Source organism: Pseudorca crassidens, chromosome 2 (genome assembly GCF_039906515.1).
Source record: "Pseudorca crassidens isolate mPseCra1 chromosome 2, mPseCra1.hap1, whole genome shotgun sequence".
Taxonomy (NCBI): Eukaryota; Metazoa; Chordata; class Mammalia; order Artiodactyla; family Delphinidae; genus Pseudorca; species Pseudorca crassidens.
The window spans coordinates 45,716,492-45,733,581 of record NC_090297.1 but is presented as its reverse complement, the minus strand read 5'-3'; the positions used below and the strand labels follow the sequence as shown (position 1 = coordinate 45,733,581).

At 53.7% G+C, this 17,090-nt stretch overlaps 1 protein-coding gene across 8 annotated transcripts in view; it reads left to right on the top strand.

The window, feature by feature from the left end:
* Positions 1–3,999: 3,999 nt before the first annotated feature.
* TTC22 (tetratricopeptide repeat domain 22) overlaps positions 4,000–17,090 on the top strand; it is a 28,065-nt gene continuing 14,974 nt past the window's right edge. Inside the window, exon 1 of one of the 8 annotated variants that reach the window (XM_067726288.1) lies at positions 4,000–4,843. In XM_067726288.1, coding sequence (XP_067582389.1) covers positions 4,277–4,843 — 567 coding nt within the window. In that variant the 5' untranslated portion in view covers positions 4,000–4,276. The remainder of the gene's footprint in view (positions 4,844–17,090) is intronic. The other 7 variants (XM_067726291.1, XM_067726292.1, XM_067726290.1 and 4 more) reach the window with 7 other exon arrangements.

The following is a 17,090-nucleotide window of genomic DNA, read 5'->3' as shown; positions in this document are numbered from 1 at the left end:
CCTCTGACCCAGACTGTGGGTGTGTAAGTCAGGGAAGGCTTCCTGGAGGAGGAGAATTCCAAACTCAACATTGAAGAGTGTGTGTGGCTTGCTAGGTAAAGAAAGGGGTTGAGGGTATGTGCCCCCAACAGGGCATGGTCAGCTCTCTCCTCTCATCCTCCCTTATCTCCCACCAGTGCCCCACAGTCATGCTACAGACCATCTAATATCATCTCCCACGATTGTCTTTGATCCCTCCAAGGGTTTTAGGCTAAGGTAGGGCAAAGGGCCATACGCCATTTGACGATGACAAGACTGAAACCAGAGAGAAACAGGACCTTCCCGGGGGTCCTGCCTCCAGCCTGTGGTGGAAATGGATTACCAGGACAGTGGGTCTTCTTCCAGGCCCCACCCAATATCCTTTTGACATCCCAATATAGCATTTAAGCCATGAGCTGGGCTCACGGGCCCCAGGCTGGCAGGCACGTGGTCGCGGTTGACAGAGCCTCCACCCTGCACTGCTGAGCTGAAGGTGAGAGGCATCAGGCCTCGGGAACACACACAGAACAGTCACCCCAGGTCATCCAAGCACGGACTTTGCCCATTCCCAACCACGTGACCTTGGGCAAGTCACTTCCTTCTCCGATTCTCAACTTTCTTACCCATAAAATAAATCCCGTAATCTCTTTATCTCCAGACTGCTGTGGAGATTAAATGAGCTAATTTAGGTATGCTCCTGGAACATAGCAGAAGCACAACAAGAGGTCATTCCTAGCCCTTGGAAAGGGACCTTACAGAAGGTCCAGGGGCAGAGATTGTGTGTCATTCACTCCTGGTGCAGTATGTGGCACATAGTATATGCTCAGCAAATATTTGTTGAATGACAAGTGAATGAATAAATGAATCTAACCCAGCTTCCCAGTAATGCATAAATCTTCAAAGAGAATCATGCTCGAATCCTAGCCCTGCTGCTTCCTAGCTGGTGGGCTTGGGCAAGTTACCCTCGCTAAGCTTCAATTTCCTTGTCTGTGACACGTGACTGCAGTCTCCTGGTGGAGCTGTTTTGAGGAGTGAGTGACATGTGACTGTGTCCACTACCACATCCTATGTGCTGGGGAGGCCCTGCAACCAGCCCCAGGGCTGCTCAGGTGTTCTCAGGTTCTCGCAGCATGAGAGCCTTGGCTCTGGGACTTATGAAGGAATAACCACAGGATATAGGCCAGGGTTCACTGGGCTGGGAGTTCCGGCTGCCAGGCAGCTCAGAACAGGCCAGAGTGAGTCAGCTCTGCAGCAAGGCAGCCTGCTCTAATCAGCCCAAAGCCTTCCCATCACAGCAACTTACTGATCACAGCAATTAACTCTCTCTTGTAGGTATGATTGCAATCCTCTCCAACCCCTATTATACAGAAGAGGAAACTAAGGATCAGACAGGGAGAGCAACTTGCCCTGGTCACATCTAGTGAGCATCACACAGCAGATACAAAGCTCATAACTAAGTTTGCAAGAGTTTCTAACCCATCCTCTAGAGCCATCTATTATGTCAATAAAGTCAAATCAAGTTTCTTAGCCAGGATTCAGGCCTCTGTGATGGGGCTATGGCTGCTGCCTTATGTCCTCATCTGTGGTCATCTCTTCCCCATGCTCCGTAAGCTGCAGCCATATGGGGCTACTCTGTCCCTAGGCATACCCTGCCCTGGCAAAGATCTAGCCTTTTCATGTGCCTTTCCTGCTGCTGAAATGCACCAGCAACCTAACCTCCCCATCCAACTCCTACTAATCTTTTCAGAGTCAGATCAAAAGCCAAAGCCACCCATTAGGATGGCCATTATAAGAACAAACAAACAAACAAAAACAGAAACAAATTACAAGTGTTGGTAAGGATATAGAAAAATTGGAACACTTGTGTATCGTTGGTGGGAATATAAAATGGTGCAGCTCCTGTGGAAAAAAAAGTATAGCAGTTTTACAAAAAAATAAACATAGAATTACCATATGACCCAGCAATTCCACTTCTGGGCATACAGCTAAAAGAAGTGAAAGCAGGGACTCAAACAGATATTTGTACACCCATGTTCATAGCAGCATTGTTCCCAACAGCTAAAATGTGGAAACAACCCAAATGTCCACTGATGAATGAATGGATAAACAAAATGTGGTATATACATACAATGGAATATTATTTAACCTTAAAAAGGAAGGAAATTTTGACACAAGTTACTACATGGATGAACCTTGACATTATGCTAAGTGAAATAAGCCAGACACAAAAGAATAAGTATTGTATTATTATTCCACTCATATGAGATACATAAAGTAGTCAAATTCACAGAGATGGTTGCCAGGGCTAGGGGAAGGAGGGCATGGAGAGTTGTTCAATGGGTACAAAGTTTCAGTTTGGGAAGATGAAAAAGTTCTGGTGATGGATGGCAGTGATGGCTGCACAATGTGAATATACTTAATGCTACTGAACTGTATAGTTAAAATGGTAAATTTTATGTAAAGTATATGTTATGACAATAAAAAGGGGGGGGGGGGAAGCCGAACTCCCTGGAAATCTGTCTCTGATCCTCCCAAGCAGGTCAAGAGCCCAAGTTTCATCTCATAATCACCAGCAATTTATAGTAACAATTTTTAATTAAAAGTTATTAAATTTTACATTTAAAATTACAGGTGAGGGATTTCCCTGGTGGTGCAGTGGTTAAGAATCCGCCTGCCGATGCAGGGGACACGGGTTCGATCCCTGGTCCAGGAAGATCCCACATGCCGTGGAGCAACTAAGCCCGTGCACCACAACTACTGAGCCCACAAGCCACAACTACTGAAGCCCGCGCACCTAGAGCCCGTGCTCCACAACAAGAGAAGCCACTGCAATGAGCAGCCCGTGCACCGCAACGAAGAGTAGCCCCCGCTTCCCGCAACTAGAGAAAGCCCGCGCACAGCAAGGAAGACCCAATGCAGCCAAAAATTAATAAATAAATAGATAAATAAAATAAAATTACAAGTGAAAAATATCTCCAGAATGTTGTTTTAATTTACCTTTTTATTGCTCAAGTCAAATATTTTTTCCAAGTTTACAAACTGGCTCTATTTCCTCTTCTGAAAATGCTGGTGTGTTTTTCAAGAAGATAAAGCAACAGGGTCTCAGGAGCCCAGCCCCAGATGGAATGAGGTGTGGGAGGGACTTAGAAGTTCAGACCTGGGACTTCCTTGGTGGTCCAATGTGTAAGACTCTGTGCTCCCAATGCAGGGGGCCAAGGGTTCCATCGCTGGTGGGGGAACTAGATCCTGCATGCATGCTGCAACTAAGAAGTCCACATGCCGCAACTAAAAAAAAAAAATCCCACATGCTGCAACTAACACTGGCGCAGCCTAAATAAATAAATAAATATTTTAAAAAAGAAGCAGCTCAGACCTGCTACAAAATCCAAGTCCTGGAGGACTAGCAGCTTTGCGTCAGGGAGCACAGCCCAATCTTCTGGAGGATAGGGGACTGATGCCAGGCCTGGGGGAAGGCTGGCAAGAGCAAGACAATTGGGCCACAGGTGGAACGCAGACTGAGTGGGAGCTGCTAGTTACCCAGAGTGATTAGAAGCAGCACCTGGAGCCCCGTCCTTCCACTGGGGCCGACTGCAGGGCAGAGAGGAGGCAGAGAAATCTCAAGCGGGGAAGCCTGCTAAATAATGACCAAAGGAAGAGCTGCAGGAGGGGGCAGGCTCCATTCAGAGGAAGCAGAACACTGAGGGACTGTGGCGGGGATGGGAGAGCAGCAGGACTGAGGTGGCTTGGGTGCTGCGTTGGAAGGGCCAGGCCTGACTCTCCTGTTCAGTGAGCTCGCACAGGGTGGAGCAGTGCTCAAGGAGGAAGGGCCTGGCTTTTTGGGGTTCAGCAAACTGGGTTCCCAGGCCTGCTCGGGCACACCCAGTTCTGTGACCTGGGCAAGTCCTTTTCCTCGTCTGAGCTTCAGTTTCCTCATCTCCTGAGCAAAGAGAGTAAAAGCATGCCTTTTGCCATGCACCGGGGGTTACACGCCCCGCGTTTGGCACTGCACCTAACAGGCACACCTGGTTGTGCAATGCGGGCGTCTAAAAGCCGCTGAGCTGCGAAAGCGTAAACACCTACAGGGCGCTCCCGAGCGGACGCTCTGACCCACCCACCGGCGGGCGGCGCCCCGGGATGGGAGGTGGCCGCGCCCCGGGCCTCTGCGCGCTGACCCTTGCCTCCCGCGCCGGGCTCGCTTGAGGGGCGCCCCCATCCACGGCGGCCTCCGGAGCAAGGCTCGGGGAGCCGCGGGGCAGCCATGGCGGAGCCCGAGGCCGCGACCGAGGAGGTGGACGCCCTCATCGACGACCTGGACTACCTCCCCGGCCACTTCCACCTGGAGATGCAGCTGAACTTCGAGCCGCGCTCGCCGGCCTCGCTCCACGCCCGGGACCTGAAGCTGCAGCGGGACGGCCTGCGGCAGGAGCTGGCGCTGACGGCTGCCACGCAGCGCCCCGCCGTGCGCCACCTCCTGGGCGCCTTCGCCTTCTACCTGGAGGAGCTGGATGAGGCCCGCGAGAGCTTCCTCGAGGTGGCCCGCGAGGACCCGGGCAACCTCAACGCCTGGGCCAATTTGGTGCACGTGTACGGGCGGCTGGGGCAGAAGGAAGAGGAGGAGGCGTGCGCCGAGCGGCTGGCCGGCCTCATGGGCCTGGCGGGGGACCGCGGGGCCACCGGGGACCCCCCGCTCCGCGCCGCGCGCTGCCTGGCCGAGCAGGGCTACGCGCACGGCTTCGACGTGGGCTGCGCCAGCCCAGAGGAGCGGGCGCGGGTGCTGGAGGCCGGCATCGAGCTCTATGACAAGGCGCTGGGCCACGCGCAGCAGGTGGGTGATCCCTCCCCAGGCTGGGAGGGCTGGGGTCGCGGCCCCTAAAGTCTGCAGGGATGCCCCCGGCCTCCAAATTCTCACCGAACCCTGGCCCTTTGGCTTCCAGAATACGGTTCCAGCGTGCCCCTCCCACCTTGGGTCCTAGACCAGGCTTGTAGCTTTTCTCTGTCGGACTAGGGCGTGGACCCACTTCCCAGCGGGTTAGCTTGCGTAAGTTTCTTTGCTGGCAGCACTGCAAACTCCACACACCAACTCATCCCTCTCACCTTGCTCTTCCCAGCAAGTACCTGTCCCTGCACCTGTCCACACCCACCTAAGTATAAGGCACAGCTCCACATCCCGCCAGAAACAGGCAGCATTCTTGCCTCCTCTCTCCCGCTCACGCACCATAGCCATCCACTCAGACCCCGGATCCTGTCCGCTCCGCCTCCTCATATCTCCAGGGTCTATCCACTCCTCTCCTGCCTCCCCTCGCCAGCCCAGCCTCCATCATTCCCTGCCTGGGTTCCTGCTCTCTGGCCTGACCCTTCGGCCTCCTCCTCCACCCTTGCTGCCAGTGTCATGTTGCTCAATCCTGCCGGCCATATCCGTCAGCTGCTTACAACCCCCAGTGACTCCCCACTGCCTGGCACGTAAGTCCCAGGCTCTCCGGTAGGCACTAGAGACCCTCCGTGACCTCGCTCTCTGCCTTCCCTCTGCCGTGTTCCCCCTTCCAACCAGGCTTTTGCCACCGTCTACATCCCCTTGTTCCCCGTGGGCCAGGTCTCCTTACAGCCCACCTTGCCACTCTTTCGGCCTCTTTCAGAGGTGCCCTTTGCTCTACCCTTGCCTGGAAGGTTGTCCTCTCTCTCAGGCATCCACTCCGCTGACTTTTCCAGGCTGGGTCAGGCATCTCCCCTGGGCTCCCACAGCACTGCTCACACTGTCCATGTACAAGTCTGTCTCCCCACCTCAATCTTGAGATCTTCAAGAGTGGGGACAACATCTGTCTGGTTTACCACTGTAAAGCCGACACCTGGCCAGTGGCTGGACACAGTGGCGCTCGGTAAATGCATCTTGAGTGAATGCATGTGTAGCACAGGGCCCGGAGCTACATAGACAAACGCTAGGCATATCAGTTACCCATTGTTGTATGACAAATAGCTCCTGAGACTTAGCAGCTTGAAACAATAAGCACCGATCATCTCAGAGTTTGCGCTGAAGAACCCAGGCATGGTTTAGCTGGCTGCCTCTAGGCTGTGGTCTCATCTGAAGGCTTGCTCAGCTGGGGGCGGTGGGGTGGGGGTCTGCTTCCAAGCTCACATTCATGGCTACTGGGAGAATCAGTTCCTCACTTGCTGTTGGCCGGAGGCGTCCCTCAGGTCCTTGCCACGAGGACATCCCATCACTTTTGCTCTATTCTCTTCATTAGAAGCAAGTCACTAGGTCTAGCCTCCAGGCAAAGAGCGGGGGTTACACAAGAGCACAGATACCAGGCAGTGGGGATCACTGGGGGCCATCCCAAAGGCTGCCTGCATTGGATGACAGACAAGTGACGTAGAGGCATTGTCCTCTTGTTACAGAAGAGGAGATCACAGTTCAGAGAGGTACCCTGGCTTTTCCTTGAAGGCACTGCATAGGCAGTGTTGAGCTGATAATGATGACTGTTTGATAGTTAAACGACAACAAGCCTTCACACGTGGGTAGGATGGCTACATTCACAAAGGCTCTGCACACCCCCTTGGAGGCTTTTCCACCAAAGCTTATGGCTCCCGCATATGAGGAAACGTGGAGTCAAGACCTCAGGGAGTGCTGGGTGAGAGGCACGGACTTGACTTAGGGGAGCAGGGCAGGTGGAGGTTAAGACGGTAGACTCTGGGTCACACAGTCCAGGTCCGAATCCCAATTCCCCATGCTCTCACCTCCAACCGGTCCGTAGCATGACTGAGCTTCCCTTTCTATGAAATGGGGATAATAATAGTGCTTTTGTCCTAGGATTCCTCATCCGTAAAATGAGGAACAGAGCCTGCACAGAAACAGCAGGATCACAGACGACCTCTGCCTCTCCTGACCTGGGAGAGCCTCCTCCCTGCTAAACTGTGTGCAGCTGTGGCTGTCCCCTGGGGCCAAAAGGAACCCAGGTCTCCTGTTTTAGAGCCTGAGCACAAGGCCCTGAATGCCAGCCGCCCTCAGTGGAAGGCGTGGCCAGCTTGGTGTATGTTGAGTATGGTCACAGTCTCAGAGCAGGGCCTGAAAAGCCCTGGACTGGGAGCCAGGAGTCCTGGGTTCTCATCTCAGCTGCAACCACCCACGGTGGGGCCTTCTCCTGTCTGGGTGGTGGTTTCCCCATCTGTGAAAGTGAGGGAGGGGGGACTGGATGGTCTCTGAGGTCCCTTCCTGCTCTCAGGAGAAGGCTTCCTGGAGGAGGTGAGCAGGGAGGCAAAGTTTGGGGCATAGGGAAGGAATGGGGGCCGACTCCTCCCTCCCTGCTGCTGGTCTGCCCAGCCACAGTGGGGGCCGCACCGTCCCCTTCAGTGACCGCTCAGAGGAGAGAGTGTCAAGCAGGGCACTGCCCTGTGCTCTAGGGAGGGAGCTGACTGTCTCAGGTGGGAGGTGGCCTGTGCTGTGTCCTTGGGCCTGGCCCAGTGGCTGCTCCCCAGGTCTGCACAGAGTATCTGTGGTCAAAACCTCCCCCCAATCCCAGGAGAAAGTGGGTATTTGAACCCCCCCCTTTTCATCATCTGAGGATTAGGAGAGATCATGCTTATAAAGTACCTGGCACAGGGTAGATGCTCAAGAAATAGTCGCAATCAGGATGACAGTGATGATTTTGTATAGTAAGAGCAGGAGGCTGGGTTCAAGCACCCAGGTCGCTTATTATTCTGCTGTGTGACTTTGTACAAGTCACTTGTCATCTCTGGCCTCAGTGTCTGCTTTATAAACATTAAACAATAGTGATTTCTGCCTCAGTTTACTATGATTATCCAATCAAATCATGGGGTAAAAGTGCCCATAAACTGGTAAATTCTGGGCATGTCTGAGACACACATGCTCAGCATCTTAACGTTTATTGAGCACCTACTGTGTGCCAGCCCCTATCATTAAGAACTCCTGCCTTTTAGAAGCTCATGGACAAAGGGAAGAGCAAACATTAGTTCCTTCAGTAACCAGCCTTCCCTGAGCCCCATCTCTGGTAGTGGGGGCCAAAGGGACGTGTCAGAGGTGTGCCTATGACTGGCTGAGGTCACAGGCGTTCATTACATGGCCTGTGCCAGGTGAGAATCATCTCTGAGTGCTGTACACCAGAGACCATAGTTTCTGAACCAAAAACAGGACCCCCCCAGAGGCTGACAAGGGAAGTGCACTTCGAGGACGTCAGGACCCGTGTTGGAGTCAGCAGGGACCTGGCAAGTCCAGGTCCTGGGGATAGAGTGACAGTAACGGAACTTCAGAGAGGACACACTTCCTTTCAGCACAAGTGACTGAGGGAGGCTTCTGGAAGAGGCAGTAGTGTACTGGCAGGAATGAGAGGAGGGCAATCCTGGCAGGGGCGTGGTGTGTGCAAAGGTCCTGCGGTGGGGGCTTTAGTGACAACTGAACTGGATGAGACCTGGAAAGAGGGCAGCCAGAAGCTTCGTGGGGAAGAAGAGCACGTGGTGGCCCTGAGGAACTGCTGATGTGGTCTCTGAGGTCTGGTTCCTGCCCTCCTCTGAGCCGCATTTCCTCTTACTTCCCTTGAACCTTACTTCCCAGGGACTCTAAACTTCTCCTACTTCTCCAGACATGCTGTGCTGTTTCACAGCTGCCTGTGCAGGAACTTTTCCCTCTGCCTAGAAAGCAAACTACATCCATCAAAACCCAGCTCAAATGTCACCTCCCCCTTGAAAACCTTCCTTCACACAATGCCCACCTTCACACAGTAATATTCATGAACGCTCTTCTCCAGGTGCCTTGCGGACTTCATCTTAGTCCTCACAAGAACACCCTGATCCCATTTTATAGATGTGGGAACTGAGGCAGGCGAGGCTAAGTAACCTGCCCAAGACCACGGAGCTAGTAAGTGGCAGTTGAGTTTATGCCACTCTGACTCCAAAGCCTTTGCTCTTTCTGGAGAGGTGGGAGAATTGGGGTGCAATAAGTGTGAAGCAGATGGCCGGCAGGATGGACAGGGGAGCCCCCCACACCGGCCACCTCCTGGAAATCTAGGGTGGAAGTGTGGAGAAGTAGAGAGAGGGTTGCCGTGTATAGGGAGTGGTGGGGGGATAGGAAGGACGAGGGCAGAGGCGAAGTCAGCATGGGGTCAGGGAAGGAGGAGTGGGGAGAGTGGAGCAGCCGCTGAGGGACCTCCAGTTGAGAGGGTCGCCACCCACAGGAGCGCAGCTGGGGGTGGGCGGCCAGGAGTCCGACCCTAGCCAGTGCTGCAGCTCCAGGAGATTTTCCATCCTGAGGGGGCTGGGACTGTCCCAGGCAAGGAGGAGCCCCCGGAGCTCAAAGAATAAAGAGCAACCAAAGAACCAATGACGGCTGCTCATCTGCTAACTAAAATTACAAGAGGAAACATTACAAAGGTTAGTAATTCAGCCCATAATCCAAAAATAAGCCGCATGTCTGTGTACGAGTGGACGAGTGTCTGTGCCTTCCCTCTCAGCCCTTAGTTCCCTCCCTTTCCTCGTCCTCAAGTTACAAAAATATGATGAGGCAGATTGCTTTATCCGTCATTCCTCCGCACCCCCGTCACGTCTCCACACACACTCACAGACGGATTCTTGTTGGAGTCTCCAGGCTGAGTGGGTATTAGGAGCAAACACTTTGCAGTTAGACACACTCGGTTAAAATTCTGCCTCCATCTCCAGGTGGCTACGGACAAGTCACTTCACATCTCTGAGCCTCAGTTTCCTCATCTGCAAGGTGGGATTCTAACATCACCTCACAGGGTTGCTGTGAGGATTAAGTGAGAGACCGTGAAGGGCTCCAGGCAGAGTGTAGATCATGTTGGCGCCCAGCCCCTCACCTTGCCCACCCTCTGGCCGCCACAGCCCTCAGCTTTGCTCTATAACAGTGGTTTCTGTCTTGCCCCCTAGAGGGTGAGCCCTCTGTCTTGGGCGACCCTCTATCTCTACCTACCACCCCGTGTCTGGAACGGGGTTGGACACCCAAGAGGGGTTTGTGACTGTTGCTAAATTTAATTTGTTTTTTTAGTCTTAAAATTCCCATTATTTTTCTAAAATAAAGTAACTCGAACTTATATTTCTCTAAAAAAGTAATATCTCTGTCCCAAGCTAACTCAATCATTTGAGTTTCTTCCCCTTTTCCTGCAATATTGTGTGGCTTCACACACACACACACATGTACCTGCACACACACGCACAGGTGCACACACATGCAGATCCTTCACCCCTGCTGCTGGCCCAGAGCAGGCTCAGGGTGGTAACAGGAAACACCACCACAGTGGGCGCCATTGATCCAGCCTGTACACCAGGCACAGAGCTCAGAATGTTACGTTCATTAGCATATCCGATTTTTATTCAAACCTCACAGACACACTGCCACTGGTATTGTGATTCCCTGGTGCACAGAGGACAGAACAGGCTCAGGGAGGGGACTCGCCCCAGGTGACCGGGTGCACACAGGCCATCCAGGTTTCACCGGGCCTGCTGGGGCGGGCGGGGATGGACCCAGTGCTGGTAGGCCCAGCAGCCGGCCTCACAAACAAACGAAGGTGCAGGCATCCACACAGTCGCCAGGCAGGAAGGACCGACAGACACACACAGCTGTGCCACCATTGGGGAGGCCAGCCCCAGGACCTGGGAATTCCTCAAGGAGCTGCCCTCCCAACAGCTCTCCACCTCCCACATGCCCCCCTCTCTCCCCCAGCCTCCCTTTCTCCCTCACCTCTTCGTCCCACAGCTCCAAACCCTGACAACTCGGGCGCACGGTGCAGGCAGATGCGCTGCTGGGACTGAGGTCAGAGTGTTGGTGTGGGAATCTGCAGGCTGCAGGGACGCCCTGGGTGACCTGGGCTGGCTGTGTAACCTCTCTGAGGGTCCATGTCTCCCTCTGTGAAATGCGGACAGTGGTACCAGCCTGGCAGGGGTGTGGGAGGAGGAACGGGTCACGGAGGGAAGGCCCAGCCCCAGCGAGCTTTGATGGACGCGTCCTTCTCATCCTCATCCCCTGATGGGGCTGCCAGGACTCCTTCTAAGTGAGCCCCCGCCCTCTTTCTGCTTCCTCCCACTTCCTCCTGCCCCTTCCTGAGCTCGCCCTCAGCCCAGCCCAGCCCAGAGCCAACTTTAGGAAAAGAACAATGACATCGGGGAAGACCCCACTCGGAGCCAGGGGTCAGGATTTGGGTTCCTGCCTCAGCCCTGCCCCGACTGGCTGTGGGATAGTGGGCAAGTCCTCTGTGGACGGTGGACATTTCCTCCTCTGTCACTGGACTAAGGTGGTGGCCAGGGTGATTTCAGGGACAGGAAGGACTTTGATAATAGAGAAGTGGGGGAAGGAATGAACCTCCTGGCAGAAGAAAACACATAAACACACAGAGGGAGGTAGGAAACCACAGCTTGGGGAATGTCAGGCACGGCGTTTTGAGGACTTTAGAGTTGATCTCCAACTTTTGAGATCATGGGCAGGGTTTCTCCTCCCATGGTGCTTGCAAACACACACACAGAGCTCCACAAATCTGAGTGGTTTGGTTTGGATGACGCTGGACGATGAGCTAGGGACTGCGCACTTGTGATTTTTTCACAGATTATCTCACTTGCTCCTAGAAATGCTGGGGAATCAGAACTATTATTAACCCCATTCTACAGATGAGCAAACTGAGGCTCAGAGAGCCGTAACAACTTGCTCAAGGGCACACAGCCATGAGTGGCTGGCTGGAACTGAACTCAGTTCTCTGCGACATAAAGCCCAGGCTGAGGGACAGCTTTCCTGACACTCTAGCCCCAGCCTTCTGATGGCCTCGGTGCTGCTCGCATTTGCATAACAGCACCTTCTGAATTTGCTGCTGGCTTCTTTCCCTCCACACCTGGCAATTTTGGGAACTGTCCTTATTGATACAGGACCCCAGAGCCAAAGTTGCCTGTAGCATCATCTGACCCAACTGCCTTCTTCACAGGAGGAAAGATAGAGTGTGTTAAGGGTGCACACAGCCCAGACCCATGGGAGGGGCTGAGAAAATGCAGGACTTCTTCAGACCTACCCGGTGCCAGAGCTGGATTTGTACCCAGGACTGGACAGGGTCCCTTTTCTCTAGGGACCATGGAATAGAGAAGTGGCTCTACTCAGTCCTGCGAGTCTGTGGAACCAGTGCAAAGCAAAGCTGGCTCACAGAGTCTGCGTCTGCGTGACCGATCTAGGACCAGAAAGGGGGTGAAAATGGGGAGCTGCAGTCGATCTGCTCCACTCTTAAAATCCACAAAGACCATGCAGGGAACCCAGCGAGGGCTGAATAGGTGACTCACCTCCATGGCACAGCGCCCAGTCACACTGATCACTCCCACCCATGTGCCTGTGACACAGGCAAACCCAGTCGATCATCCCTGCTTATAGATGTGGAAACTGAGGCCCAGGCTGGGCCAGCGGACTTTCAAGGAACCCTGGGGGAGGTAGAGGCAGGGGTGGGACTCCAATCTCAACCCTCTGTTTACTCCCCGCCCCCACCGAGGCAGGAGCTGCATGAGGAGAAACCGCTGCCCAGCCTTTCTGGGGCAGACCCTCAGGGGTGCCAGGCCAGCCAGGTGGGCTGGGGCCGGAGCTCCGCGTGCAGAGCCCGAGGCTGCTCTGTCATCACAGAGGACATTCCAGTTGAGCAGGAAGAGCATGGTCCCGAGACCTGCCACCTGGTGACTTTTATTTCTGCAGCGTCAGCCTTCACAGACAGGGTCAGCCTGATGAGGTGGAAAGAACAGGGGCACTGGAGGGAGGCAGATCTGAACTTGAATCCTGGCACCTCCCCCTGGGCTGTGGGGCTGGCCGGGCAGCTTTTCTCTTAGCCTCTGTTTCCTCACCTGTAAAAGGAGGAGGCTGCATGACACCTTCTCGGGCTGCTGTGCGGGTGGATTCAGTGCCACGATGCACGAAGGTGCCCAGTGGACAGTTGATGGTTGAGAAACGTTCATTCTCTTTCCTCCTTCTCATCCCCCCTCCCCTGAAAGAGAATCAGTCAGCTCTCAGGAACTGACTCTGAAACACAGAATACAAGGTCCACAGGGGCAGAGTTCAAACTGCAAGGCAAACATTTTCCTTAAGAACCAATAAGGTCTCTGTAGAGCCTACGCAGACACATATAGATTCATAAACCATTAGCACATTGAGATCTTCTATTGAAATCCTCTAAAATAGCTAAGCCCTGCAACATCTCCTTCTGTGGGGACCACCTTTTGAAGTAAATGGAGTAGCCAGCTGAGACCCATCCTTCTATCTGCCAAGTTAACACAAACCTGCTCTGTAACGTCTAATCCTCATCCTGATATTCTCTGCAGGTACTGCCAGGTCACCCACCTTTGCCAGTTACCCACCCAGCTGTAGCAGCTTGGATCGTCAGGCTTCCAGAGGATCACAACTGCTGATCCTTTTGTTCATTTAAAAAGAGATGCACTGGTGCACTGGCCTGCCATTTGCACCTGGCTCTCTGCAGTGCTAGACTCTAGTGCAGTGGTTCTATCAGATTCCCAGGTGCTGCTGATGCTGCTGGGCGGGGGACCCCACTTCGAGGACCACTCGTCTGCTGCTGGGTTCCCAGCTCTGCTACCTTCTAGCTATGCCGCTCTGGGCCACAGGTGCCTCTTCTGTAAAACTGGGATAATTGTAGTCCCTACCTCCTAGGTAACCCCGGAGTTAACACATGTAAATTATGTGCCTGGTGCATAGTAAGTGCTCAATAAAAGGCACTATTATTAGTATAGCTAAAAAAGCAGCATTTCCAGGTTTCAGTCCAGGATTTCACACTGGCTTTGTGTCTGTGAGGATGTCTTCTCACCTCAGTGTTCCCATCTGTACTAGGGGGGTGATGCTAACCCACTCTACATTCCACAAAGGGCTTTCTGAGGGTCATGTGGCATCTGTGTGAGTGCACTTTGTAAATGGTAAGCACTGTACAAACACTTGCAGCGAGGTGTTGTGGGAGTAAGGTGCATTTGAAGTCAGAGACCTGGCCTGAAATAGGTGAAGTAGGCACGTCTCTGCCTCTTTGAGCCTCGGTTTCCCCATCTCTATAATGAGGGAAATACTGGTGAGGGCCTCGGAGGAGCGGGGAGATGTCCTGAGAGCCCCTTGCCTGAAGTCGGTGCCTCACTCTCACCCTCACCTAGTACCAGAATCTAACCAGCTACTTAAGGGCAGTGCTGGTGCCTGGGCCTTGCCAGCTTGAAGCCTCAGCGGGCTCACGCTCTGGCCAGTGCCCCCTCATAGACCCCAGAACCCCCGGCTCACGGGGTCCTGATGAGGATGAACAAGAGAAAAGGTGGGGTGTCCTGCCAAAGCCCACACGGGGAGGCCCTCAGTCAATATTCCTCTCCTGGCAGAGGTGCTGTCAGCCCCTCCCAGGCTGCCTCCAAATATATTGCCTCTGGGAGCCATCAACTCTGGAAGTGAATTCCTTGCAGCCATAAGAGGTTTCACAGCAACTTCATTCTCCAGGAGAGAGGAGGGGAGGGGGCAGTCAGAGGCCTGTTTAATTTAATTTAGCATACGTGGCTTGCCAGGTTGCCCCTGGTAACAGCTTCAGCTGCTGCTTCAGTTACAACTAGAAGGATTTTTAAAGAGACAGCCCATTTTAAGACCAGAATTGCACAGCAAAATGAATGGACTCTCTCTACTAGCTCCATCACAGGGATGGAGGATTGGAACCCAAGCACAGTGAGGCTTCAAACGAGGTCTGTTTATACCATTAACTCCATTCCTGATTCGCGACCCCATAAGCCCTCCTGCAAATGTTACTCTTTTTTTTTTTTTTTTTGTGGTACGTGGGCCTCTCACTGTCGTGGCCTCTCCCGCCACGGAGCACAGGCTCTGGACGCGCAGGCTCAGCGGCCATGGCTCACGGGCCCAGCCGCTCCACGGTACGTGGGAGCCTCCCAGACTGGGGCATGAACCCGTGTTCCCTGCATCGGCAGGCGGACTCTCAACCACTGTGCCACCAGGGAAACTCTGCAAATGTTACTCTTAAGTGGGATCTGAGGAGGGGCTACATTTGGGATTTGTCATAGAGATGTCACTCAGCTAGCTACTTCTCTGAAAATCAGTTTTAGTCTTCAAGTAGAAGGGGAGTTAACCTTTAGGAGTTGCCCCTGCAATTCAGGCACTCTGCCACCAGGTGGTAGTATTGCTTACTTAGTGCAAACCATAACCAGCCTTGACTTACTCAAGACTATCACAATGGTGGTGAAACCACTGGGTTTTAAGTCCTGATACTAACCAGTGTGTGACCCTGAGCAAGCTGCTTCACCTCTGTGGTCTCACTGTTCTCAGAGACATAGTAAGGGGATTGATTGGATCAAGATAACTGAGTGCTGTGGACAGGCTTCGGGCTGGGACTAGGAAGGCATGAGTTTATGTCCCAACTCTGTCATGTACTAACTGTGTGATGTGGACACATAACTTAATTTCTTGCATCTTGAATACCAAACAAGAAAGTGGCTATGAACCAGGGAGAGCCCTGAGGACAACACACTGCTCTTCAACACTGGGGATCTGTGGACCCCACAGGGCATGTGAGGCCCTAGGAGCAGAGTGGTGGGGTAGAGAGGTGGAGAGTGGGGTGAGGCAGGATAGCCGCGGACTCCAGAGCCTGAGACTTCGATGCCCCACCTAGAACTGAAATAAGGCAAAGCAGCCTCCTAGACACGCCTAATTCTGCACGTTTCTAACCCAAACCAGGAGAAAGGGGGCGAACGTTTATGGAGATTTATGGGCACGGTCCCCAGGCTGGTCACTGCCTCTCAATGCCCCTTTGCAGGTAAGGACACAGCCTCTGAGGGGTAACACATCCACCCAGGGTCACCCCCCTCTTGTGGCCAGACCTGTTAGCCACCCGAGCCTCTGCTCTCTGCACTGTAGCCCTCCCTTAGTCTAGGATACCTGCTGTCACTTGTGGTCACATCTCCTTGTCAGGAGCCTGAAAGGGGGAGCAAGTTCTGTGTCACCCCACCATGACTCAGTCTGGCCAACCTCAAAGCAGGCATGGGGCCAGAGGTCACGAGATCACAGCCACAGGCAACCAGGGAGACTGAGGCACACGTGCCTTTGGTCCTTCACACAGACAGGTGCTGACATTATGTCAAGGTCCTTGGCCAGCTTGGCCCACAGTAGGTGCCCCATGAATCTGAGTCCCCTTCCCATGTCCCAGGTCCCGTGCAGGTGCAGCAGGTAAGGTCATCTGGCAGCCCCTCCAGCTTTTTGCTTTGGCCAGTGTTCTCCATTGCGCTCTCAAGGATGCCCTTTAATCCTTGGGTCCCGCCCCTCTCCCCTCCAGACAGCCCTGTTCCCAGCCGAGCCCGCATACACGTATTCCAACCTAAGTAACAGGATAACTCCCCACTTCTAACCCCTTCTATGCCTCCCCACTGCCTTGCAGATGACTTCCAGGTCCTGAGCCTGACACTCAGGGGACCCTCCTGATGTTCCCCTGCTGGCTCATCCCCTCGCCCCTTACAACTGGGGTTCTAGCCGCTCTGGGCTGCATGCAGCCCCCGACACACCTGCTCGCTCATCTCTGAGGTTTTGCACATGATGTGCCCTCCATCTGACGCCCTCTCTCACTGTATCCACCTGGTTGGTTCCTACTTGTCCCTGAGAACCCTGCTCCAGCACGTCCTCCTCTAGAAGTCTTGGGGGTACCCCTGGATCATGTAGGAAACCTCCTCCCATAGCCCCTGGTGTTCCTTCTGCTCTAATTTTGTCTTTGGTCTGGCTTTCCTGCCAGACCTGGCTTGGGTCAGCATTCAAGACACTCCCCTATGGGCAATCACACTGTTCACTGAGATCAACTCACAGGTCCCCCTTCCTCTCTTCCTCCGAACCATCCAAGACCACCTCAGAGCAGTCGCAGCCTAACTTGGCAACGTTAGCTCCCGCCACACCCCAGTCATACTCACCGTGCCCCATGCTCCCCAGCTGCCCACTCGTGTCCGTGCTGAACACCCCGTCTGGAATGCCCTTGTCCCCCACCTCACCCTCTCAAATACCACTGCTATTCAAGGCCCACCTTACAGCCCATCCTCTATGAGACCTTCTCAGAGTCTTCTGGCTGGAAGTGGCCTCT